We start from the raw sequence: 25,875 nt of genomic DNA on the forward strand, positions 1-25,875 counted from the left end.
TGTATGTTCAGATATATTTGATAGTGAAGAAAAATTACATTTCTAAAATATCCACATCTTAGATCTTTGCTTTGAATTAACCTGAGAGACTCTTTTATGTTTATTTTCCTACTTGTAAAACTAAATTTGTTTTCAAATGAGTATGTTCACCTTTCATTATGAAAAAAAAAAAAAAATACAAACTTATATTGCTAAACACCGCCCCCCCACCCCAAAGAAACCAAACCCATTGCCGTCAAGTCGATTCTGACTCATAGCGACCCTATAGGACAGAGTAGAACTGCCCCGTAGAGTTTCCAGAGTGCCTGGTGTGTTTGAACTGCCAATCCTTTGGTTAGCAGCCGTAGCACTTAACCACTACACCACCAGGGTTTCCATATTGCTAAAGGTGAGTAAAATAATGGTGTTCCTTTATTTTTAAATATTTAAGGATAATTCAAATACCATGTAAGTTTTAAACAATAAATAAGGGTGATTTATAGATGACATTTTATTATACCACTCTGAAAAAAATACATTAATCATTCCTCATTTTATATTTTATGTTATGAATCAAAAATGAAAGGACATAAAGTTTTCTTTATGAACTTACATGTGCATTTCTAATAATTTAGTAGTTAAAACAAGATACTGCACTATATGAATATCGAAGGAGTGATAATTATTTTACTGTTCCTAGATAAAGAGTACATGAACAACTCTAGAAGAAAATCAGCCATACCAAGATTGGAAGATATTTTGTCCTGGAGAATTAACTGCACATTTTTAATACATTTTAAAAAGCAGAAAATTTTAGTTCTTTTGGAAGTGTTAATTATGATCAATACTTTTGAGCAATGACAGTCTATCACTGTTATTATTGAAAACTACTGATGGCAAAATTTGCACTGATCACAGAGCAAATTTCTGTTTTCTGATTTTGAGATTATTCTAATACTACACTGAACCTACAAGCATTTTTGCCGAATAAGGTAGAGGTTAGCACAAGGACATATTAGGAAAATAAACAGTACCAGATTAAGATCAGATCAAAGAAGTATAGAATAGATTTAGATTCACCTGTGGTTATCTGAAATCCAACATTACCATCAACTGCTTAGAGATAATTTACCATAGAGTTAGTGTAAGAGAAAAAGAAACATATCAAAAAATATGAAAGAAAACAGTTATTTACTGAAGGAATAAAATATGCTAGTCTAAATAATGCATGATTCCTTAATTCATATCTGAAAGGACAAAATCATATATAGAAGGAAAAAAACATTAAATTTAAAAAGAAAGGAAAGAGAAACTTCAATACAAGCAAATTCATTGACTAGCAGAATTCAATTAATAGAAAAGAATGTAATCTAAATTTTTTTTTCTCTCTACTAGTTTGTATGGTCTGTTTTCTTTTAGAAATAGTGTAACTCTGTTGTAAATTGACAGCAAAGGTTTGCTCAAGTTAAGAGCAAAATGATCTGATAAACATAAAAATTCAAAGACTTGTATCTATGAGTTTTTTTATGTGAAAACATGACTCTAAGTTTACCAGTTTTCTAAACACATAGTTCTCTTTTTTCTATTGTGAATAAGAGATAAGTTTCAAAAATACTTATATATCATACTTTATCATTTCTCTTTGATAAAATACTAAGAATGATTTTTATTTAATATTTACATGCATAAAACTTTAATATCTCACTGAAAAAGTACTTTAATCATAATTATTATTTTTCTTTACACTTGCAGACATTATACATATTTATATGCCAAATATGTAGACACTTACAAAAATAAGTTACTTTCCCATACTTCCTGTTTGGGGTAATTGCTGACTGTGTTTCAACATGGCCATGCTGTGCCATGTTAGTTGGCCAGGACCTCGACTCCGTATCTCTCCTTGTTCTTTTCTCTATCAGTTTCTTCTTCCATTCAGTGTTTCATTTAGTTCTTTATCCCTTTGTCTGATGCTCAGGGTTCTAGGATTTACATTTGTATCTGTTTTACTTAGTTTTTTGGGGTCTTTTCTGCAGAGGGATGGCGTGGTGCCTCTGTCTAGGGTGCCATGTTTTTTCTGCCACCTGTTTTGGGAATTTTGTAACTAAAATATATTTAAAATATTTTTCATGAGAGTACATATTCATCAGTGTTCTTACTTTAAAGTATGTTGTTATCTCAATGAATAAGACTTTATTTAAAGAATTGATTACTGTTAGATATTTAGCTTGTTTTTTATTTTTCACTTTTTCAAACAATTCTGTGACATATAGCTCACACATGATATAGGTGTTACCTTTCTTTGTAAATTTTCCATTATATATTCTAATTTTTTTCTCCTTTGAAAAGGCTATTAATTAGTTACATTTGTTTCATTGTTGGAACTACTGAACTATCTTATTGAAATAGTGTCAGTAATAGTGTCAGTTTATTTTCTTGAGTGACAATCATCATCCTTGTGTAATTCTGATTTCAATTAAAAAATGCTAGGAATTAATCAGTCAATTAATAATGCTAATGCACATAATCTTACTATTTTTACAAACCTTAGCATTGCTTTAATTAAGGAATTTGTATTGCTTTTATATTGATAAATTATAAACTGACAGCCTCTAAAATATTGCTTTTCTCCTTCAAAATGTTAGCAAGATAAGATAGAATCAGATTATTACTAATTTTGTACCATCATTGTATCATTTAAGTTAAAAATAAAATTATTTGGCCTGCAATGCATATTATTTTATTATAGCATTGACAACATTAAAGCTTCTAATATAAAGTTGAGCTAGGAATGTATTGAAAATTTTTTTAGTATTGTAAAATTTCTTCTGCTAGTATATGCAGTTACTAGAAATATTTAGTCATTCATGATGGGAATGATTACAGTAGAAAAAAGATTAATTTTGTACCAAGCATCCTTCCTTCCTTCCTTCATCCTTTTTTCCTTCCTTCCTTCCTTTCTCCTTCTCTCCCTCTTGATTCCTTCTTTCCTTCCTTTCTTCCCTCCCTTCCTTCTTCTCTCCATTCATCCATCCCTTCCTTCCTCTTCCTTTCTTTTTTCTGCAAAAAATTTATTATAATGGAGCAAAGAACATTTAAGAATACACTTCCCAACCAAATACACAATAACTTATGTATACCTGTTGGTCAGGAAAGGTGTGTGTCAGGACTGTATCCTTTCACCATATTTGTTCAATCTATATGCTGTAATCTGGGAAACTGGACTATATGAAGAAGAACATGGCATCAAGATTGGAGGAAGGCTCATTAACAACCTGTAATATGCAGATGATACAACCTTGCTTGCAGAAATTGAAGAGAACTTAAAGCACTTACCGATGAAGATCAAAGACCACAGCTTTTAGTATGGATTACACCTTAACATAAAGAAAACATAAATCCACACAATTGGACCAATAAGCAACATAATGATTAAAGGAGAAAAGTTTAAAGCTGTCAAGGATTTCATTTTACTTGGATCCACAATCAATACCCATGGAAGCAGCAGTCAGGAAATCAAAGGACGCGTTGTATTGGGCAAATCTGCTGCAAAGTATCTTTTTAAAGTGTTTAAAAGCAAAGATGTCATTTTAAGGACTAAGGTGTGCCTGATCCAAGCCACTGTGTTTTCAGTCTCCTCATATGCATGTGAAAGCTGGACAATGAATAAGGAAGATGGCACCTAACAACAACAACCGGAGTCCCTGTGTGGTACAAATGTAATGTGCTCAGCGGCTTAATTTAAAGATTGGAGATTGGAGGCATCTACCCAGAGATGCCTTGGAAGAGACGCTTGGTGACGTACTTCTGAAACATCAGCCAAGGAAAAATCTTGGAAGGACAGTTCTATTCTGACACGCATACGATTGCCAAGAGTTGGAATCGACTGAAAACAACTGGTATGGTACTGGTATTATATAGCTAAGATTAATTAATACTGCATTTGTGGCTATAGTTGTAACATTTTATTTACTGTAAAATATTACATTGCAACTGAATATACCACACTTTATTTACTCATTCTTTATTTTAATATTTTACCTAGTAAATTTGCATCTATATTAAAACGACAGCTCTCTTTCATGTTATTTGTGCTCGCTTTCTAAGGCTTAGTTATTTGGGCATAGCTATAGTGTCACTTATGAGTTGGAATCCACTCCAGGGCAGCAGGTTTTTTTCTGTAGTACCTTCTAAGGAGCCCTGGTGGTGCAGTGGTTAAGGACTTGTGTGCTAACCAAAATGTCAATGTTCCAAATCCACCAGCTGCTCCTTGTGAGAAAGATGTGGCAGTCTGCTTCCATAAAGATCAGAACCTTGGAAACTCTATGGGGCAGTTCTACTTTTCCTTTAGGATTGCTATGAGTCAAAATCGACTGGAAGGCAACGGGTTTGGGTTTTTTTAGTACATTTTAAACTTTTTCTACGTAATTGAAGTATTAAAACAAAATTAAAATTCTTATTTCTTAGACTATATTATGTAACCTGCTTAGAAGTCATTTAGATGGTTTTGAATTTATTGAAGGAACATAATTGTTTGACAGTACTTTTAATTTTCTCTGTAGTTATTTTTTGTTTATATTTTATAATTGCTAATTTATAGTTGGTTATTTACTAAGAAAATTTTTACTTTAATTCTCGTTTTCTAAATTCATTACCATAAAGGTTATTAGAGTATGCCCTTGTAATTTTATTTCAAAATGGTGACTTTATAGTTTTTCTCATTTCTTTTTTCCCAAAATACTTCTTTCTTTTTTAGGATTAATGGCGGTTTATCTCTTTTATTAATCTTTTTTTCAAATAATAAATACTTTTAAAAATACTAGAAATTTTGTTCTTACTACATAAAAAGTTATTGTTAGTACATTACTGAAGCATATATTAGCAACAGTTCTAAATCAGCTGAGTCAATCATGTTTGCACCCTAGTGAATTACTGTGACTTTCATAGAAATTTGAAACAGGCTTGCATAGATTTTGTAAATAATATTAAATTTTGAACATTATATCTGCATCTGGATGATGAAATCAATTAGATGAGCACAAATTCAGTGTAAAGCACTCTATACTTCAAGTAAATTTGAAAAGTTGTAGTAGAGTTATTACACTATTGGAAAATAAAATTTAGAATATGGTTTAATAATTTCAATTTATTAAAAATATTATTGAAACAAAGAAACTAAAAATTTGTCCTACAATTTTCCCCTGTTACTATTTTTCTTCACTGCATCTTAAAAGCCAAATTGAAGGAACTTTGTTCAGACATTTGCATTTTCAAATCTTAGAAAGTGGGTCAAACTCTATACCCATTGGATACTGCAATTTGGACATAGAAAGCTACATTTAACTTCAAAAATGTGTTCTTTTATAAGTCATATATTTTATTTCCTCATTAAAAAGGGGGTATCTTTCACACAATCCCAAGGTCTCTACTGGTCTGAGCAGAGTTCAGTGATTAGGGAGCCCTTACTGTGCCCATGGAGTCCATGGGTGGTGTGGACAGCTTTCGGCTGCTAACTGAAAGGTTGGAGGTTCGAGTCCACCCATAGATGCCTTGGACAAAAGTCCTGGTGACCTACTTCCAAATAATGAACCATTGAAAACCCTAAGCAACACAAGTCTATTCTGACACACGCGGGGTCACTATGAGTTGTAATTCACTCTGAGGCACCTGGTTTGCCATGCCTGTTTGAAACTTGATAAAACAACAGAACCTCTGACTACATTATTATAGCTTTTATATGTACTATTCCTTTAACAGTTACTAAGTAGTAATTATGAAGACAGTGATAAATGCTGTACACATCTCATTTAATCCCTATAACTGGGTCAAAACAATTTACTTCTTTTTTATAGATGGAAAACTAAAACATAAGGAAGTTAAATAATTTTTCCAAGACCATATAACTATTCATAAGTGATGCAGTAAAAATTCCAAAGAGGTCTCTGCCTTGAGATTCTAAACTTCTAGCTTCTTAACCATTTTCTCTCTTTCTAATGCTCTGTTATATTTTTTGTGATAGTTTAAGAATATTAATTATTGACAATTAAATTCCCATCCAATCTTTGACCTGAAGAGTGCATTGCCCTTTATCTCAGTATGCATTCATATGTTCTTTCTTCTAAGATCCATAGCTAGATTTTAGTGGGTTAGCAGCTTTAAGTCCAGTTTCTAATTGCTAACAGTTTCCCACTTGGGCTATACTTCTCTACTGAGACAATATTTTCTTTTATTCACTCTGTTTTTATTACTGGGAATCTTAGACTGTAGTACATGAAAACCTACAACTGCAAGCATAAAATATGATCAGAATACATTTGTTCCATTTAAATTATCAGCACTTCCTACACCAATACTTCCTTGGATTAAGCGTCACTGATTAAGTATATGAGTAATTGTTGGGGACATGAGAATATAGGAAATGTGATAAGAAAACTGTGACTTTTCACCCTTACAGAGTTGCATCTGGAGACTAGGTACACACTCTAGCTATCTATAACTGGGCACACATTGTGAAGAGATGCAATGCATTTTCTATATTCTCCCTTTTACTCTTGTGGTCTTGGTTACATGTGGTAGAACATCTAAGTCATGAATAGATTTTTTTTTTTTTGTAAATGTGGCTATATCTTCGTAATAATCACTTTACTTTTTTTTTTTATCCAAATTCAACTAGTACTTATTTTCTTGTGGTATTACACTCCGGTTTTGCCATTTCTGTCTTCATAAGACATAAGCAGAAGAGGCTACAAATCTCAGTTACAGAGTTTAATTGTAGGTCTTAATGTATCAAACTGGCAATGTTTTATTTTGGTAAAATCAACAGCTAAAAAAATGAATAAATTATCTTTGAATCCGGAACCCAGCTTTTTAATTTCATTTATTTGCCATCTGACCAAATTTTGAATTAGATACATTTGACTAGCAGTTTGTTAGAAAAAACATCAACTATCACAGATTTTGTAGGTCAATTTCCAAAACTGAGCTGACTTCTGTGTTGTAATTAGGTGCCATTGAGTTGGTTCTGACTCATAGAGACCCTGTGTACAACAGAAAGAAACACTGCCTGGTCCTGCGCCGTCCTCACAATTGTTGCTGTTTGAGCTCATTGTTGCAACCACTGTGTCAATCTATCTCGTTGGGGGTTGTCATGGATTGAATTATGTCCCCCAAAAAATGTGTGTAGCAACTTGGCTAGGTCATGATTCCCAGTATAGTATGATTGTGTTATCTGATGTGATTTCCTTATGTGTTGTAAACTCTACCACTATGATGAGATTATATGTGATCTCCTCATGTGTTGTAAATTCTATCACTGTTATGAGTTTATACTGATGAGGTTGACAAGATTAGTGTCTTAATGCAATCTCTTTTGAGATATAAAAGACAGAAGCAAGCAGAGATACATGGGAACCTCACATCACCAAGAAAGCAGTGCTGGGAGCAGAGCACGTCCTTTGGATCTGAGGTTCCTGCACAGAGAAGCTCCCAGACCAAAGAAAGACTGATGACATGGATTTTCCTCCAGAGCCGATGGAGAAAGCGTTCCCCTGGAGCTGATGCCCTGAATTTGGACTTGTAGCCTACTGGACTGTGAGAGAATAAATGTCTCTTTGTAAAGCCATCCGCTTGTGGTATTTCTGTTGGAGCAGCACTAGATGACTAAGACAAGGGTCTTCCTCTTTTTCACTGACCTTCTACTTTACCAACCATGACGTCCTTCTTTAGGGGCTGGTCCCTTTTCATAACACGTTCAATGTATGTGAGACGAGGTCTTGGCATCCTCGCTTCTAAGGAGCAATCTGGCTGTACTTCTTGCAAAACAAATTTGTTCGTTCTTCTGGAGGTCCATGGTATATTCAAAATTCTTCTCCAACACCATAATTCAAGGGCATCGTTTTCTTTTCAGTTTATCTCATTCATTGTCCAGCTTTTGTATGCATATGTGGCAACTGAAAATATCATGGCTTGGGTCAGGCCCACCTTAGTCCTCAAAGTGATATCTTTGCCTTTTAAATTCTATAGTGCATTTAAACTCTTAGTTAACAGTTGCTGTTGTTCTGCTTTGGACCATATCTTCAAATTCTATGGAGTATTTCATCATAAATGGTCATGTTTATGAATGTGGCTCTTTTATATATGTTTTTCTGGAGATAAAACTGCTCATATAATTTCTGATTTTTTTCTAGAATTTGATTGAACTCAGAAAAGAGAAATGAAGAATCATACAAAGAAGATAGAGTTTATTCTACTGGGACTAACGGATAATTTTCAGTTACAGATAGTCATTTTCTTATTTCTGCTTCTCAATTACATATTGAGCATGATAGGGAACTTAACCGTCATTGCCCTCACTCTGCTGGATTCCCATCTCAAGACCCCAGTGTATTTCTTCCTTCATAATTTCTCTTTCCTGGAAATCTCATTCACAACTACTTGCATCCCCAGATTTCTAATCACCATTGTAACCAGAGAAAAGACCATTTCCTACAATGGTTGTGTATCTCAGATGTTTTTTTATATCTTTTTGGGGGTTACAGAGTTTTTCCTTCTGGCTTCTATGTCCTATGACCGCTATGTTGCCATCTGCAAACCCTTGCATTATACAACCATCATGAGCAGCAGACTTTGTTACCAGCTTGTACTCAGCTCTTGGGTAACTGCATTCCTGGTGATTTTCCCTCCACTGATTTTGGGTCTTAATCTGGATTTCTGTACTTCCAATATCATTGACCATTTCATTTGTGACATTTCTCCTGTCCTGCAACTTTCTTGCTCAGACACACATTTACTAGAATTGATTGCTTTTTTATTAGCTCTGATGACACTCATTCTCACATTGTTATTAGTAATCATTTCTTACATCTACATCATCGAGACAATTATAAAATTCTCTTCAGCTCAGCAAAAGAAAAAAGCCTTTTCCACCTGTTCTTCTCACATGATTGTTGTCTCCATCACTTATGGCAGTTGTATATTCATCTACATAAAGCCATCAGCAAATGAAAGAGTTATTTTAAGCAAAGGAGTAGCTGTGCTTAATACTTCAGTTGCCCCTTTGTTGAACCCATTCATTTATACTCTGAGGAACCAGCAAGTAAAACAAGCCTTCAGGGCTATATTTAAAAAGATATTTTCTACTTCAGACAAATAAGGCTATATATTGAAATAATTAACATGAAGACACTAAAGAAAGCTTGCACAAAAAAAAAATTGATTTTTCTAGTTTACAAAATTATATTTAATTCTTTGGATTACTTTAGGTTACCTAATCTTAAAAACTATTTATATTCTATGCATTATGAATTTAACTTTCTGTTCCTCATTAGGAAAAGCTCGCTGTATTAGAAATATAAAATCAAAAAATTTATTTTCTCTATAAAATTGCAAAACTATATAACCTCATTTTAGGATAAAATGAACGAGAGTTTTGATTGTATTATAGAATATAAATCCTTGGAGTGTGTGGACTTGTTTAATAATGTGTCTTGTTTTATTTAAAAATCATGTTTTTGAAAATTGGTAGATGAATTTAATTTTGTCATCATAAAATATGCTTAAAATGTTCCAAGAGAGGGTAATCTTCAAAAAAATAATGTAGAGAATTACTTCGTGTTTTTTTTTTTCAAAATGTCAATTGTCTACATGATAAAGAGGCATGATTTCTGTTGATGTGAATCATACATTTCCTTTGTGTGATTTTAAACATTTATAGTGGGCAGATTTTTGTAACTGCAGAAAAAATAAAATGTGATTTAATATACAAGCAATTGATTTAACACACAGTTTTTTTCAACAACACATAAAGCAAGTTTCATCTCTTGAACATGCCAATGAATATATTAAATAAATGAGAATATATGAGGAATTTTATGACTTATGCTATGATTGCTTTTTAATTCTATACAAGTTTGTCATAGTAAATGCTATTGAATATCAATGTCTTAAACTTTTAATGACTTGTTTAATGATAAAATTATGTTTCATTTCCTCCAAAGTAGGAGTACAAAATTGTCTGATTTTTAATCTAAAGTATCAGTTCTTATTAACACATAACTTCCATAACTTTATAATTGTCCTATTGAATGTGCAGTATACCAGTTGTTTTGTACCTGATTAAGCTATTAGCACAAGATTTTCTCAAGTTATATCAGTTGGCTATGCCAAGAGTTACCACACATTTCTCTAGTCAGTGTTCCTAGAAATATTTTCCTATTAAACTTAATTGCCAATGGGAAAAGTAAACATGAATAGAACAATGAAAATCTATTATTAGATTATTGGTGGACTCTCTGGTCTTCAAGATAAATTATAAGAAGTTGAAAGCTTTCAGGAAGGTTCACGTAAAGTTAAAAAGACAGATTCAAGTCTGCCTAGAATAACTTGAGATAAATTTGTAGGGTAATGTGCTAGAGAAACTTCCCATATTGTTTCATTATCTGTATGGACTCACTGAATAAGAAATAACGCAGTGTGTTCTGTTCTGTCGTCCACCTTCGCCTCCGTGGCGCATACTTATTTTTCTCAATCATTGCACCACAACATTACGTCCCACCCAACATGTTCTTAAAAATGACTTTGACGCTTTTCCCAAGGACAGGTGGAGTCTAAGTTTACTTTCCTTAAGTTCGGGCAGAAACTAGTACTTTCTTGTAAAAACAGCATGAGGTTGGCCTCCGACCTCCTCTAACTTCGCAAGGCGTAAGAAGAATCAAGATCAACAGCCCAAGGCTGATTCCCATGAGGTGGACATAAAACTTGCTTTCTCTCTCTGCCATCTTCACCAATTCAGACACCAATCGTCCCTCCCACAGCACTCTCTACTTCTCTGCTGGATTTGATAATTCATTGCAATGGCCACACAGAACTCACAGACCATACTCACAATTAAGGGGTTTATTAGGGAAGTAACAGGTTACAATTTAAGCTCAGGAACACTCAAGGATATAATTCTTCCATCAGGTTAGCCTTTTCCTGGTTGTGCTCACAGGCATGCCTCTCCCTGGCCCTAGGCCTCTCCCCAAAGGCGCTCAACTTTTTATCTCCTTGGGCCAGGAAGCCCATCTTGCTGTCTCCTGCTGCCGGGTTTCTCCTGCCACCCCTCCTCACAGTCGTCAGAGTTATAGCTTTCTCTCTCTCAGCACTCTGGCTCCAAAGGAAGTGCTCTTCCCTCCTTGCTGTTCTTCCTTTGTGGTGGTAGGAGCCTCCTCTCTGCTCTGGAATTGGCTCTCTTTTAAAGCAAAACTGACCAATCCCCATGGTGGGCCACAATTACTCTATCACACGGTCCCATCCAATTACCTGGGTGGGAGTTACAAGAGCATGGCTACAAAGGTCACACAAAAGTAATCAATTAAACCGCACTTTTCTAACCAGCAAAGTAGGGCAGAATACATGTCATGTGACTTCCAGGCTAGGTCATATAAAGGCTACAACTTCTTTCTAGCTCCCTCTGTTTGGAGACTCTTACACTTGGAACCTAGCCACAATGTTGTGAAAAAGTCCAAATTAGCCCTATGGAGAGACGACATGAAGCATTGCTTATAGGACAGAAACTACCCCTTGAACTGCCAACCAACATCAACTACCAGATATGTGAGTGAAAGTATCTTCAGACAATTCAATCCTCTAGTGTTCAAATATTCCATGTGAGGCCCCAGACATCATGAGGTAGAGACAAGCTTTGTTGTACTTTGAAGAAATTTCTGACAACAGAATCAGTGAGCCCAATAAACGGTTGCTTTAAGCCAGAGAATATTGAGGTAATTTTTAATGCAGCCCTAGTAATCAGAATAACAGCCAACGGTTACCACCTGTCATTTCTCTTTATCTCTTCTATAGCTCTGCCTGGTCGCATAGTAGTTAAGAGCTCAGCTGCTAACTAAAAGATCAGCAGTTCAAATCCACCACCTGCTCCTTGGAAACTCTATGGGGCAGTTCTACTCTGTCCTATAGAGTCAATATGAGTTGGAATCAACTTGATGGCAATGGGTGGGTTTTTATAGCATCTACGCGTCTGACTATGTTTTAAAAGGAGATATCCTGGAATATGGAGTTATTAATTGCTGTCAACTGGGCTCCTACTGATGGAGATCTCATGCATAACAAATGTTGTCATATTCTATACCATCTTTATAGTCATTTGAGTTTGTTGCTGTGCCTATTGTGTCAATTCATCTCATTGAGGGTTTCCCTCATTTTCACTGACCCTTCACTTTATCAACCATGATGTCCTATCTAAAGCTTGGTATTTCCTGATTATGTCCAAAGTAAACAAGCCGAAATCTCTCTATCCTCACTTCTAAGGAACATTCTGGTTGTATTTCTTCTAAAACTCATTCGTTTGTTCTTTTGGCAGTTCAGAGTATATTCAGTATTCTTTGCAACAGCACAATTTGAATGTATCAATTCTTCTGTCTTCCTTTGTCATTGTCCAACTTTCATACGCGTATGTGGCAATGGAAAAGACCATGGTTTTGGTCAGATGCACCTTAGTTATCAAAGTGACATCTTTGCTTTTTAAAACTTTAAAGAAGTCTTCTGCAGTAGATTTTCCCAGTGCAACATGACTCATTTGATTTCTTGTCTGCTGTCCCTGGACATTAATTGTTGACACAATTAGAATGAAATTATTGACTACTACAATTTCTTCTTCATGTATCATCCCATTTTTTATATACAGGCATCCCTTGTTTTACTGTGCTTTGCACATTATTGCACTTCACAGATATTGCATTGTTTTACAAATTGTAGGTTTGTGGCAACCCTGTCAAGTAAGCCTACGAGTACCATTTTTCCGACAGCATGTGCTAACTTCATGTCTCTGTGTCCCATTTTGGTAATTTTTGCAATATTTCAAACTTTTTCATTATTATTATATCTATTATTGTGATCAGTGATCTTTGATGTTACTATTGTAATTGTTTTTGACACCATGAACCACATCCATGTAAGAAGGTGATTTTACTCAACAAATGCTTTGGGTGTTCTGACTGCTCCAGTGACAAGCTGTTCCCCCATCTCTCTTCCTCTCCTCAGGCGTCCCTATTTTCTGAGATGTAACAATATTGAAATTAGGCCAACTAACAACCTTACTATGGCCTTTAAGTGTTCCAGTGGAAGAGTCTCAAATCTCTCATTTTAAATCAAAAGCTAGAAATGATTAAGCTTAGTGAGGAAGGCATGTCAAAAGTCAAGACAGGCCAAAAGCAAGGCCTCTTGTGCCAAATCATCAGCAAAGCTGTGAATGCAGAGGAAAAGTTCTTGAAGAAAATTAAAAGTGCTACTCCAGTGGACACATGAATGATAAGAAGATGAAACAGCCTTATTGCTGATATGGAGAAAGTTTTAGTGGTCTGAATAGAAGATCAAACCAGCTACAACATTCCCTTAAGCCAAAACTTAATCCAGAGCAAGGCCCTAACTCTCTCCAATGCTGTGAAGGCTGAGAGAGGTGAAGAAGCTGCAGAAGAAAAGTCTGAAGCTAGCAGAGGTTGGTTTATGAGGTTTAAGGAAAGAAGCCATCTCCATAACATAAAACTACAAGGTGAAGCAGCAAATGCTGATGTAGAAGCTGCAGCAAGTTATCTAGAAGATTAGCTAAGATAATTGATGAAGGTGGATACACTAAACAACAGATTTTCAAAGTAGACAAAACAGCCTTATATTGGAAGAAGATGCCATCTAGGACTTGCACAGCTAGAGAGGCGATGTCAATGCCTGGCTTCAAAGCTTCAAAGGACTGGCTAACTCTCTTACTAGGAGCTAATGCAGCTAGTGACTTAAAGTTGAAGCCAATGCTCATTTACTATTCTGAAAATTTAGGGCCCTTAAGACTCATGCTAATGCTATGCCTATGCTTTATAAATGAAACAACAAAACCTGGATGAGAACACATCTGTTCCAGTGATTGATTAGCACGTAAGGTGGAGGAAGTCTCGAAGGGGGTTATCTTGTATTGTCTATGCCCCAAAGTAATCTCCTAGTTTTCAGTGTCTCCATGATTGTCTTGAAAGGAGTGTTTTCTGAATGTGATAAACCTAATAGTACTTTAGACCATCATGTTTGAAACCATAAACTTACTTTTTTTGATTAAATGATGAAGACAAAGGGCCAACTAGTATATTCCTGACTCTTCCGAATGTTTTTAATCTTTTATATTTCTCCCTAGGGATACTATCCCTATAGCTTTCCCTTAGAGAAGAATTTATTCATTTTAAATAACTGGAAACTAGTAAATATTTCCCAGGTTTCAAACAAATCATCTCAGTTGGATCATCTTTGTGAAGTTTGCAAGGTGAGATTATAAATTATCTGGTATTAAAAAGATGAGTTTATTAGAAATCTTTATTATCCCGGATATAGATATTCTCATGTGTTCAGATATATATGATCATGAAGAAAAATTACATTTCTAAAATATTCACACTTTAGATCTTTGTTTTGAATTAACCCAAGAGACTGTTTTATATTTATTTTCCTGCTTATAAAATCAAATTTGTTTTCAAATGAGTATGTTCATCTTCCATTATGAAAAGGAAAATTCAAACTTATACTACTAAAGGTAATTAAAATAATAGTGTTACTTTATTTTTAAATATTTAAGAATAATAACATATCATTTGAGTTACAAAGAATAAATACCGGTGATTTAAAGATGATATTTTATTATACCAGTTTGAATAAAACATTAATCATTCCTCATTTTATGCCGTATGAGTTCAAAAATAAAAGAGCAAAAACTTGATGTATACACTTATACCCGCACTTCTAATACTTCAGCGGTTAAAATAAGATACCACATTATATGAATGTGGAGGGAATGATGATTATTCTACTCTTCCTAAAGAGTACACGAACAACTCTAGAACACAATCAGCCATACCAATGTTGGAAAATATTTTTTTCCTATAGAATTAACTTCACATTTTTAATGCGTTTTAAAAAGTAGAAAATTTAGTTCTTTCAAAGTGCTGATCAACACTTGGGTGCAAAGACAGCTTATCATTGTTATTACTGAAAACTATTGATTGCCAAATTTGCACTGACTATAGAGCAAATTCCTGTTTCCTGGATTTGAGATTATTCTGATACTTCATTGAACCTATAAGCATGTTCAATGTGTTTTGCAGAATAAGGTAGAAATTAGACCACCAACATATTAGGAAAATAAATAGTACCAAATTAAGATGAGATCAAAGAGTAATATACTTAGATTCTCCTAAGGTTATCTGAAATCCAACATTACCATCAATAGCTTGGAGATAATTCAGTGGAGAATTTATGTATGAGGAAGCAAAAAATACTAACAAAATATGGAAGTTAGAAATAGTTATACTAAAGGAATAAGACGTGTTAATCTAAATAAAGCATGATCCCTTAATTCACTACTGAAGGAATGCATGAAATCATGTATAGAAGGGAAAAACATTTGATATTCAATAATTAAAAAGAAGGGAAAGAGAAACTTCAAGACAGGTGAAGACATTTGATTAGCAAAATTCAATTAATGGAAAAGAATGTAATTTAAGTATTTGAATTTAAAATAGAAAAATATTGTTTATTACATGATATAGTTTATTTTTTTCTCTCTATTAGTGTTTATGATCTGAGTTCTTTTGGAAATAGCTTAACTCTTGAAAATTGGCAACAAAGGTTTGCTCCAGTTAAGAGCAAATGATCTGATAGACATAATAACTCAATGCTAAGTGCATCTCTGAGTGTTTTTAATTGAAAATGTAACTCTAAAAGTACTAGTTTTCTAAACTCATAGTTATCTTTTTGCTAATATGAACTAAAAAGAAACAAGTTTGAAAAAATTCTTATGTATTGTACTTTATCATTTCTCTTTTATAAAATATTAAGAATGACCATTTTATTAAATATATGCATGCAAAACAATTTAATATCTCACTGAAAGACTACTTTATCTTTAATCATAATTATTTTCTTTGTATACACTTTCAGAAATTATACATATTTATGTGCCCCATATGTAGCCATTTACAAAAATTGGATCAGTTTGTACACAACTCTTTAGAAATTTTGTGTCTAAAATATATTTAAAATATTTTTCATGATAGTATTCATTAATGTTCACACTTCAAAATATGTTATCTGAATGAATAAAATTTTATTTAAAAAATTGCTTACTTTCAAATATTTAGATTGTTTTCTATTTTCCACTCTTAAAAAATGCTGTGACATATAGCAACAGATGATATGGGTGTTACCATTCTCAGTAAATTTTGTATTCTTAAATTATAATTTTTTTATCCTTTGTAAAGGCTATTAATTAATTACATTTATTTTTTATTGTTCACATGTACTGAACAATCTCACTGTTGTAATAGAGTCAGTAATAGTGTCAGTTTATTTTCTTGGGTAACAATCAGCATCCTTGTGTAATTCGGATTTCAATTAAAACATGCTAGGATTTAATCAGCTGATTAGTAATGCTCACTCACATAATCTTGCTATTTTTACAAACCATATTATTGCTTTAATTACGGAATCTATACTGAATGATAAATTCTAACATAAACTGACATTCTCTAAAATACTGTTTTTCTCCTTTAAAATGTTAGTAGGATAAAATAAAATTAGATTATTACTAATTGTGTACCTTCTTTGTATCATTTAAGTTAAAAATAAAACTACTTGGTCTGCAATGCTTATTAACTTATTATAGTGTTGACAAATGTTAAAGCTTCTAATATAAAACTGAGCCAGAAATGTATTGAAACATGTTTTAGTTTGTAAAGTTTGTTCTTCTGGTATAATTACTAGAATACTTAGTCGCGTGATGGGAATAATCGTGATGGAGAAAAGATGATTTGTTTTGCACCAAGTGTGACCTGTCTTCCTTCCTTCTTTCCTCGCTCTCTCCCTTCCTTCCTTCCTCAGTTTCTTCTTCCCTACCTCCCTCTTTCTTTCTCCCTTCTTCCCTTCCTTCCTCTTCCTTTCTTTTTTTCTGCATCACTTTATTATAATGGAGCAAAGAACATCTAAGAATACACTTCCCAACCAAATACTCAATAACTTATACATATCTATGTGTATCTCTTACATTTCAGTCACCTGCCAGTTCTCAGTTATTTAATATTCTATATTTTCTGTTTATTATTCCCTTGTATACGCACACCCCCCCCACACACACCTCATTTTCCCCCATCTCCATGTCTCTATCTTTCTCTATTATATTCTATTGTATATGCAGTAGTATTGTATGTATGGTATTAACTATATATTGCCTTCTGAGATATGTTTTTTGGACTTAATATTATATTTCTAGGTGTCATTGGGTGGTGCAAATGGTAACATGCTCATCCAATTAACTGAAAGATTGGAGGTTGGAAGCATCTACCCAGATGTGCCTCAAAAGAAAGGCCTAGCAGTCTACTTCTGAAAAATTAGCCATTGAAAACCCTATGGTGCACAATTCTACTCTGACACACATGGGATCGCCAAGGGTTGGAAATGACTCAAAGGCAACTGGTATGGTACTGGTATTATACTTCTAAGATTTATTTATATTGCATATGTAGCTATAGTTTTAATGTTTTTGTTGCTGTAAAATACTACACTGCAACTAAATATAACACAGTTTATTATTCTTTAATATTTTATCTAGTAACTTTGCATCTATATTAAAAATAACAGTTGTGTTTCAAGTTATTTGTGCTCCCTTTCTAAGGTTTAGCTATCTGAGCATAGCTAGTAGCCTTTAAGGAGCCCTGGTGGTGCCGTGGTTAAGCACGTGGACGCTAACCAAAATGTTGGCAGTTCAAACCGATCATCCCCTCCGTGGGAGAAAGATGTGGCAGTTTGCTTCCATAAAGATTACTATCTTGGAAACCCTTTGGGGTAGTTCTACTTGTCCTATAGGGTTACTATGAGTCAGATTCAACTTGAAGGCAAAGGGTTTGGATTTTTTGTAGTATCCTTTAATCTTTTTTATGTAATTGAAGTATTTAAACAAAATTGAAATTATTTATTCTTAGAATATATTATGTAGCTTGCTTAGAAGCCATTGAGATGGTTTTGAATTTATTGAAGCAGGAACATAGATGTATGACAACTCCTTTATTTTTCTCTGTAGTTATTTTTTTGTTTATATTTTATAATTGCTAATTTATACTTGTCTATTTACTCAGAAATTTTTTACTTTACTTCTCATTTTCTAAATTCATTACCGTAAAGGTGACCAGAGTATGCCCTTATAATTTTATTTCATTTCAGAATGGTGGCTTTATTATTTTTCTCATTTCTTTTCTCCCAGAAAAGTCTTTCTTTTTTAGAATTATGGAGGTTTGTCTCTTTTATTATTTTTTAAAATAATACATACTTCTAAAAGTACTAGGAATTCTGTTCTTACTACATACAGACTTATTATTAGAGCAGTATATAAAGAATTTATTAGCAACAGTTCTAAATCAGCTGATCAAACCATGTTTGCATCCTAGAGAATAACTGATTTTTACAGGAATTTGAAACAGGCTTTTATACATGTTATAAATAGCATCATTAAACTTACAACATTACAACTGAATCTGGATGATGAAAATCAATTAGATAAGCACTAATTCAGTGTAAATCACCTTATAATTTAAGTAAATTTGAAAAGTTGTGGTACAGTTATTAAGCTATTGAAAAATAAAAATTAGCACTACGGTTTAATAATCTCAATTTATTAATGGTATTTTTTGAAACAAATTAACTGTAAAAACATTCTTATAATTGCCCCCTAGAACTATTTTTCTTCACTGCATCTTAAAAGCAAACTTAAAGGAACTTTATTCAGATTTTTGCATTTCCAAATCTTAGAAAGTGGGTTAAACCCTATACTCATTGGATACTGTAATTTGGACATAGAAAGTTACATTTAACTTCAAAAATGTGTTCTTTTATAAGTTATATAACTTATTTCCTAACAGAAGGGGTATCTTTTGCACTATCCCAAAGTCACTACTGGCCTGAGCAGACTGCATGATTAAGGAGCCCTTGCCATGCCCACAGAGTCCATGGGTGGTACAAACAGTTCTCAGCTGCTAAATGAAAGGCTGAAAATTCGAGGCTACCCAGAGGTGCCTTGGAATAAAGGCCTGGTGATTACTTCCAAATAATCAGCCACTGAAAACCCTATGTAGCACAGTTCTACTCTGACCTCCTTGAGTCACCATGAAAAGGAATCGACTCCACAGTGATTGGTTTGCCATGTCTGTTTGAAGCTTGATAAAACAACAGAAGCTCTGACTACATTTTTATAGCTTTTATATGTACTATTCTCTTTATTAGTTATTAAGCAGTAACTATGAAGACATCTATAAATGCTGTACACATCTCATTTAATCCTTATAACTGAGGTTGAAACAATTTATCTGCTTTTTGTAGATGGAAAACTGAAACAAAATGAAACCTAAACCAAAACCAAAACCAAACCGGTTGCCATCGAGTAGCTTCTGACTCATAGCGACCCTATAGGGCAGAGTAGAAATACCCCACAGGGTTTTCAAGGAGTGGCTAGTAGATTCAAATTGCCAATCTTTTGGTTAGCAGCCAAGCGTTTAACCACTGTGCCAAGGAAGTTAGGTAATTCTTCCAAGACCATATAACTATTAATAGGTGATGTAAAAATTTCAAAAATGTCTCTGCCTTGGAATTCTAAACTTCTAGCTTCTTAGCCATTTTCTCTCTTTCAGTGTTCTGTTATATTTTTTGTGATAGTTTAAGAATATTAATTATTAAACCATAAAAGTCCTGTTCAATCTTTGATTTGAAGAGTGCATTGCCCTTGGTCTCGGTACCCATTCATATGTTCTTTCTTCTAAAATCCATAGCTAGATTTTAGTGGACTAGCAACTATAAGTCCAGTATCTAATCACTAACAGTTCCCCCCTTTGGCTATACTTCTGCTCTATTGAGACAACATTTTCCTTTTATACACTCTGTTTTTATTACTGGAAATCCCAGACTATAGACACATGAAAACCTAAAAATTACAAGCATAAAACATGATTAGAATATACTTTTCCCATCCAGATTGTCAAATGCTTGCTACACTAATACTTCCTAGGAATAACAGTCAATGATTAGGTGTATGACTGATTGCTGGGGACATGAGGGTGTAGGCGATGTGATTAGAAAACAAGGATTTTTCACCCTTATGGAGTTGCATCTGAATATTAAGTACAAATTCTAAGTACATATAACTGGGCAGAGATTGTGAAGAGATGAAATGCATTTTTTATATTCTCCTTTTATTCAAGTGGTCTTGGTTATATACGGCAGAACATCTAAGTTATGAACAGATTTTTTTTTTTGGAAATGGGGCTATAAAAACGAAAATCAAAGCCAAGGCCTTCAAGTCTATTCCAACTCATAGCAACCCTACAGGAAAGAGTAGAACTGCCTCATAAGGCTTCCAGTGAGTGGTTGGTGGATTCCAACTGCTACCCTTTCTGTTAGCAGCCGAGTTCTTAACCACTATGCCACCAGGGCTCCAATGTAACTATATCTGCTTAATAATCAGTTTATTTTTTTCCCCAGATTCAGCTAGTGTTTATTTTCTTGTGGTATTAAATGCCTTTTTTTGCCATTTCTTTCTTCATAAGTACTTAATTGTGCAGTTGTAGGAGACTACAAATGGGGTCTAAAAAATGTCGCTTTAATATAAAATATAAGTTTCAGAATTTAGTTGTAAGTCTTCATTTATCAAACGGACAATATTTTATTTTGATAAACAATAGCTTAAAAATGAATACATTACCTTTGAATCTGAACCCAGTATTTTTATTTATTTAGGATCACGCCAAATTTTGAATTATATATGATTGGAAATTTGTAAGAGAGAGAAAAAAATTATCACAGGATTTGTAGGTCAATTTCCAAAACTAAGTTCACTTCTCTATTACATTTAAACTCTTAGTTAACAGTTTCTGTTGCACAGCTTTGGATCATATATTCAAATTCTATGGAGTATTACATTGTAAATGGTCATGTTTCTGAATATGGGTCTTTTATATATTTTTTTCTAGAGATATATCTACTCATATAATTTCTGATTTTTGTACCTTTTTATTTGTAGAATTTGATTGAACTCATAAGAGAAATGAAGAACCAAACAAAGAACATAGAATTTATTCTACTGGGACTGACAGACAATTCTCAGTTACAGATTGTCATTTTCTTATTTCTACTTCTCAATTACATATTGAGCATGATAGGGAACTTAACCGTCATTGTCCTCACTCTGCTTGATTCCCATCTCAAGACCCCAATGTATTTCTTCCTTCGTAATTTCTCTTTCCTGGAAATCTCATTCACAACGGCTTGCATCCCCAGATTTCTGATCACAACTGTCATGAGGGAAAAGACCATTTCCTATAATGGTTGTATGTCTCAGATGTTTTTTTATATCTTTTTGGGGGTTACAGAGTTTTTCCTTCTGGCTGCTATGTCCTATGACCGCTACGTTGCCATCTGCAAACCCTTGCATTATACAACCATCATGAGCAGCAGACTTTGTTACCAGCTGGTACTCAGCTCTTGGGTAACTGCATTCCTGGTGATTTTCCCTCCACTGACTTTGGGTCTTAATCTGGATTTCTGTACTTCCAATATCATTGACCATTTCATTTGTGACATTTCTCCTATTTTGCAACTTTCTTGCTCAGACACACATTTACTAGAATTGATTGCTTTTTTAATAGCTCTGATGACAATCATTCTCACATTGTTATTAGTTATCATTTCTTACTCCTACATCATCAAGACAATTATAAAATTTCCTTCATCTCAGCAAAAGAAAAAAGCTTTTTCCACCTGTTCTTTTCACATGATTGTTGTCTCCATCACTTATGGCAGTTGTATATTCATCTACATAAAGCCATCAGCAAATGAAAGAGTTACTTTAAGCAAAGGAGTAGCTGTGCTGAATACTTCTGTTGCCCCTTTGTTGAACCCATTCATTTATACTCTGAGAAACCAGCAAGTAAAACAAGTCTTCAGGGCTGTATTCAAAAAGATACTTTCTACTTCAGACAAATAAGGCTATATGTTGAAACAATTAATGTGAAGACATTGAAGAAATGTTGAAAGAAGTAATTTGATTCTTCTAGTTTATGAAATTATGTATAATATTTAATTCTTTGGATTACTTTATGTTACCTGATCTTAGAAACTATTTCTATTCTATGCATTATGATTTAACTTTCTGTTCATCAACATGAAAACCTCGCTATATTAGAAATATAAAATGGAAAAATTTATTTTCTCTATAAACTGTTTTAGGATACAATGAAGAAGAGGTTTGATTGTATTATAGAATATAAATCCTTAGAGAGTATAGACCTGTTTAATAAATAATGAGTCTGTTTTATTTAAAAACTGTGTTCTTTAAAAGTGTTGGATAAATTTAATTTTGTTGGACTTCTGGGCAACATGGCACTATAGTCAGAAGTACCATGCCATCTCTCCACAACAAAGATCTGAAAAACTAAGTCAAACAGAGTCACATGTCAGTCTGGAAACCCTAAGCATCAAATGACGAGATAAAGAACTCAGCCAAGCACTGAATGTAATAAGAAACTGAGAACAGAGAGCAAGGAGAGGTACGTGCAGAGGTTCCCATCAGCTACCACAGCAGGGATCTGCCATCTTGGACTCCTATTGGAGATCAGCAAACAGGGGGTATGAGAAAGCAGCTTCATGGAACTTCCAGCAGGAGACAGAACAACCAGTAACCAGCAATATACGCTTTCCCACCCCTCACACTTCTTCACACCCACTCAGCCTCCTCTGCTTCCCGCGGCTACAGTCTTTTAGCTGGGAAACAGTGGCTTCACCCTGGTGTTGCTTGGATTCCACATGCCCGCATTGGCCAGCTCCCTGAGTGCCATTTGTTTGTTGCTGGTGCTGTTTTTTTCTGCTTCTTTAGATTACTTCCTTACATCTCACCACCTCCCCCTCCTTTCTCTCAAATACCTGGCTCCATGTGTCATCTTTACTCTTCCTGAAAGGCTGTGAAAATGCTTAGCAGCCAGTGCTGCCAACCTGATGGGATCACTGGGACTTTTTGTTTTGTTTGCTCTGATTTGTTCTGTTTTGATTTGTTTGTTTCTTTGTTTTCTTTTTCTTTTCTTGGCTTGGGATCCCGTTCTAGCTGGACAGTACCGTGCGGCTTGGAAAGTACTCCTTTACTCTGCGCAGACGCACGGGGACATCACTCAGGGCTTTTTTTTTTCTTTTTTTGTTTCATTGTTTTGTTTTCTTCCTTCTCATTCCCTTTTTGTCTTTCTTCATTTCCACTTTCTCAATTTATTCATTTTTTTCTTTTACCCTTTCTTTTTTTTTTCATTTTTGTTTCTCCCCATTTATCAGTCTCTCATCTCTCCACTCCAATAGCAAGCTCCCTTAGCATTTGTTTTTGTTTGTGTGTATGTTTTTGTCTCCTGTTCATCTCTCCTCTCTTATCTTTCCCGTACACAACTGAGCTCCACACATCACAATCTTCCCCCTCCTTCATGCCTTCCTGCACCGTGCACTGAACATCGCACTCCCAAGCAGCACAGGCAAGGCCTACCGGAACCTGCTCTGCACTGATTCACAGACTTCACTGTCAGCCCTAGTACATGCCACAAACAACACATCCCAGCAACTCCCTTTCAGCTATACCTGCCCTGCTGTACCATACCTGAATGACTGACCCTGACCATTGGAGAAAAGGTGAAAAGTATCATGCCCACAGATGTGCAAACAACAAAGAACACATAGCCCCCCAGCTCAGACATAACCAAATAAAACGAAAAAGCTGGACAAAACAAACAAATCTACAATCAATAAATGAGGAAAATAACTGCTCAGTGCCTGAAAGACAGTAGAAAATATCAAAACATACACAAAAACAGGACAAGATGGTTCTGGTAGGCCTCCAAAATAAAACACCAGATGAATTTCCAGTAGAAGAAAAGGCAGTAGAACTAACTGATAGGGAATTCAAATCTCTAATATTCAGAATTATCCAAGAGTTGAAGCAAAAAGCAGATAAAAATGAGGAAAAAACAGACAAATTCATGGAAAAGACAGACAAACTCATGGAAAATACAGACAAAAAAATGGAAGAATTCAAGAAAATAATACAGGAACAAAAGGCTAAAATAAATTCACAGCTAGAAATCATACAAAAACAACAATTAGAAATCCAAAAGATAAACCACAAGATTTCAGAAATGGACAGTGTCATAGAAGGGCTGAGGAGCAGGTTTGAAAAGATGGAAGACAGGATCAGAGAAATTGAAGACAAGCACTTGGCTACAACTCTGTTTGAGGAAAAAATCAGAAAAAAGAACAAAGAAAAATGAAGAAACCCTGAGAATTATGTGGGATACAATCAAAAGGAAAAATCTGCAAGTGATCGGAGTTTCAGAACAGGGGGAGAAAACAGAACACACAGACAGGATCATGGAAGAATTAATGACAGAAAACTTCCCCAATATCATGAAAAATGAAAACCTAACCATCCAAGAAGCTCAAAGAACCCCATATAGGATAGACCGCAAAAGAAAATCACCAAGGCATATTATAATCACACTGGCTAAAACCAAAGACAAGCAAAGAATTCTGAGAGCAGCTCGAGAAAAACAAAAAATCACATACAGAGGAGAAACAATAAAACTAAGCTCGGATTATCTGGCAGAAACCATGCAGGCAAGAAGGCAATGGGATGACATATATAAAACCTTGAAAGAAAACAAATTGCCAGCCAAGAATAATATAACCTGCAAAACTCTTGTTCAACTGTGATGGTGAAATTTGGTCATTTCCAGATAAACAGAAATTAAGGGACTATGTAAAAACCAAACCAAACTTACAAGACTTATTAAAGGGAGTCCTTTGATCTGAGAACAAAGAACATCAGACCACAGACTGAATATAGGACACAGGATTGTACTAGCCAGATACCAACCTAGGAAATGAACTCTTAAGGACTACACAAAACCAAAAGAATTACAACAGGAAACCAAAGAGGTTAATCTGTAAATGACAACAGCATCAGAAAAATAAAAAAGGGAATAAATGGTGTAGCTATAGAACCTTCTAATGGAGAGGAAGACAAGGCGATACCAGGTAATGATAGACTGGTTCAAACCTAGGAAGATGAGGGTAAATTTCAACCACATAAAAAGTTAACGAACCTATTCATCAAAATAAAGAATAAAAACATAAAATCTCAGTAAAAACAAAATTTAGAAAAACAAAAGAAATGAAAAAAATCCACAAACAAAAGGAACTCAGCACAGGAGACTAAGAGGAACAAAGCAAACGTCAGCACCACAAAAAAAAGCACTACAAAATGACGGCAATATATTCACACCTATCAATAATTACACTGAATATAAATGGCCTAAATGCACCAAAAAGAGATGGAGAGTGACAGAATGGATAAAAAAAGTAGGATCCATCCATATGCTATCTACAAGAGACCAACCTTAGAAACAAAGACGTAAATTTATTAAAAATCAAAGGATGGAAAAAATATACCAAGGAAACTACCAAAAAAGAGTAGGAGTGGCAATATTAATCTCAGATAAAATAGACTTTAAAACAAAATCCACCATAAAATACAAAGAAGGACACTATATAATGATTAAGGGGACTATCCATAAAGACATAAGCATAATAAACATCTATGCACCCAATGACACGGCTCCAAAATACATAAAACAAACTCTAACAGCACTGAAAAGAGAAATTGACAGTTCCACAATAATAGCAGGAAACTTCAATACACCACTCTCAGTAAAGGACAGAACATCTAGAAAGAAACTCAACAAAGATACAGAAGACCTAAAGGGCACAATCAGTCAACTTGACCTCATAGACATATATAGAACACTCCAC

The 25,875-nt window shown here is 34.3% G+C and overlaps 2 protein-coding genes across 2 annotated transcripts; both read left to right on the top strand.

The window, feature by feature from the left end:
* Positions 1-8,033: 8,033 nt before the first annotated feature.
* Positions 8,034-9,130, top strand: LOC101357032 (olfactory receptor 6C70). Its single transcript, XM_004373916.2, has one exon. It carries the CDS (start codon positions 8,192-8,194, stop codon positions 9,128-9,130), a length of 939 nt encoding a protein of 312 aa, XP_004373973.1. The 5' UTR covers positions 8,034-8,191.
* Positions 9,131-21,085: 11,955 nt separating this feature from the next.
* On the top strand, positions 21,086-22,024 carry LOC101357283 (olfactory receptor 6C70-like). The gene has a single exon (XM_004373917.1). The coding sequence runs from the start codon at positions 21,086-21,088 to the stop codon at positions 22,022-22,024; it is 939 nt and encodes a 312-aa protein (XP_004373974.1).
* The last annotated feature ends 3,851 nt before the right edge of the window (positions 22,025-25,875 follow it).

This window comes from Trichechus manatus, unplaced genomic scaffold, assembly GCF_000243295.1.
Source record: "Trichechus manatus latirostris isolate Lorelei unplaced genomic scaffold, TriManLat1.0 scaffold00027, whole genome shotgun sequence".
NCBI classification, from domain to species: Eukaryota; Metazoa; Chordata; class Mammalia; order Sirenia; family Trichechidae; genus Trichechus; species Trichechus manatus.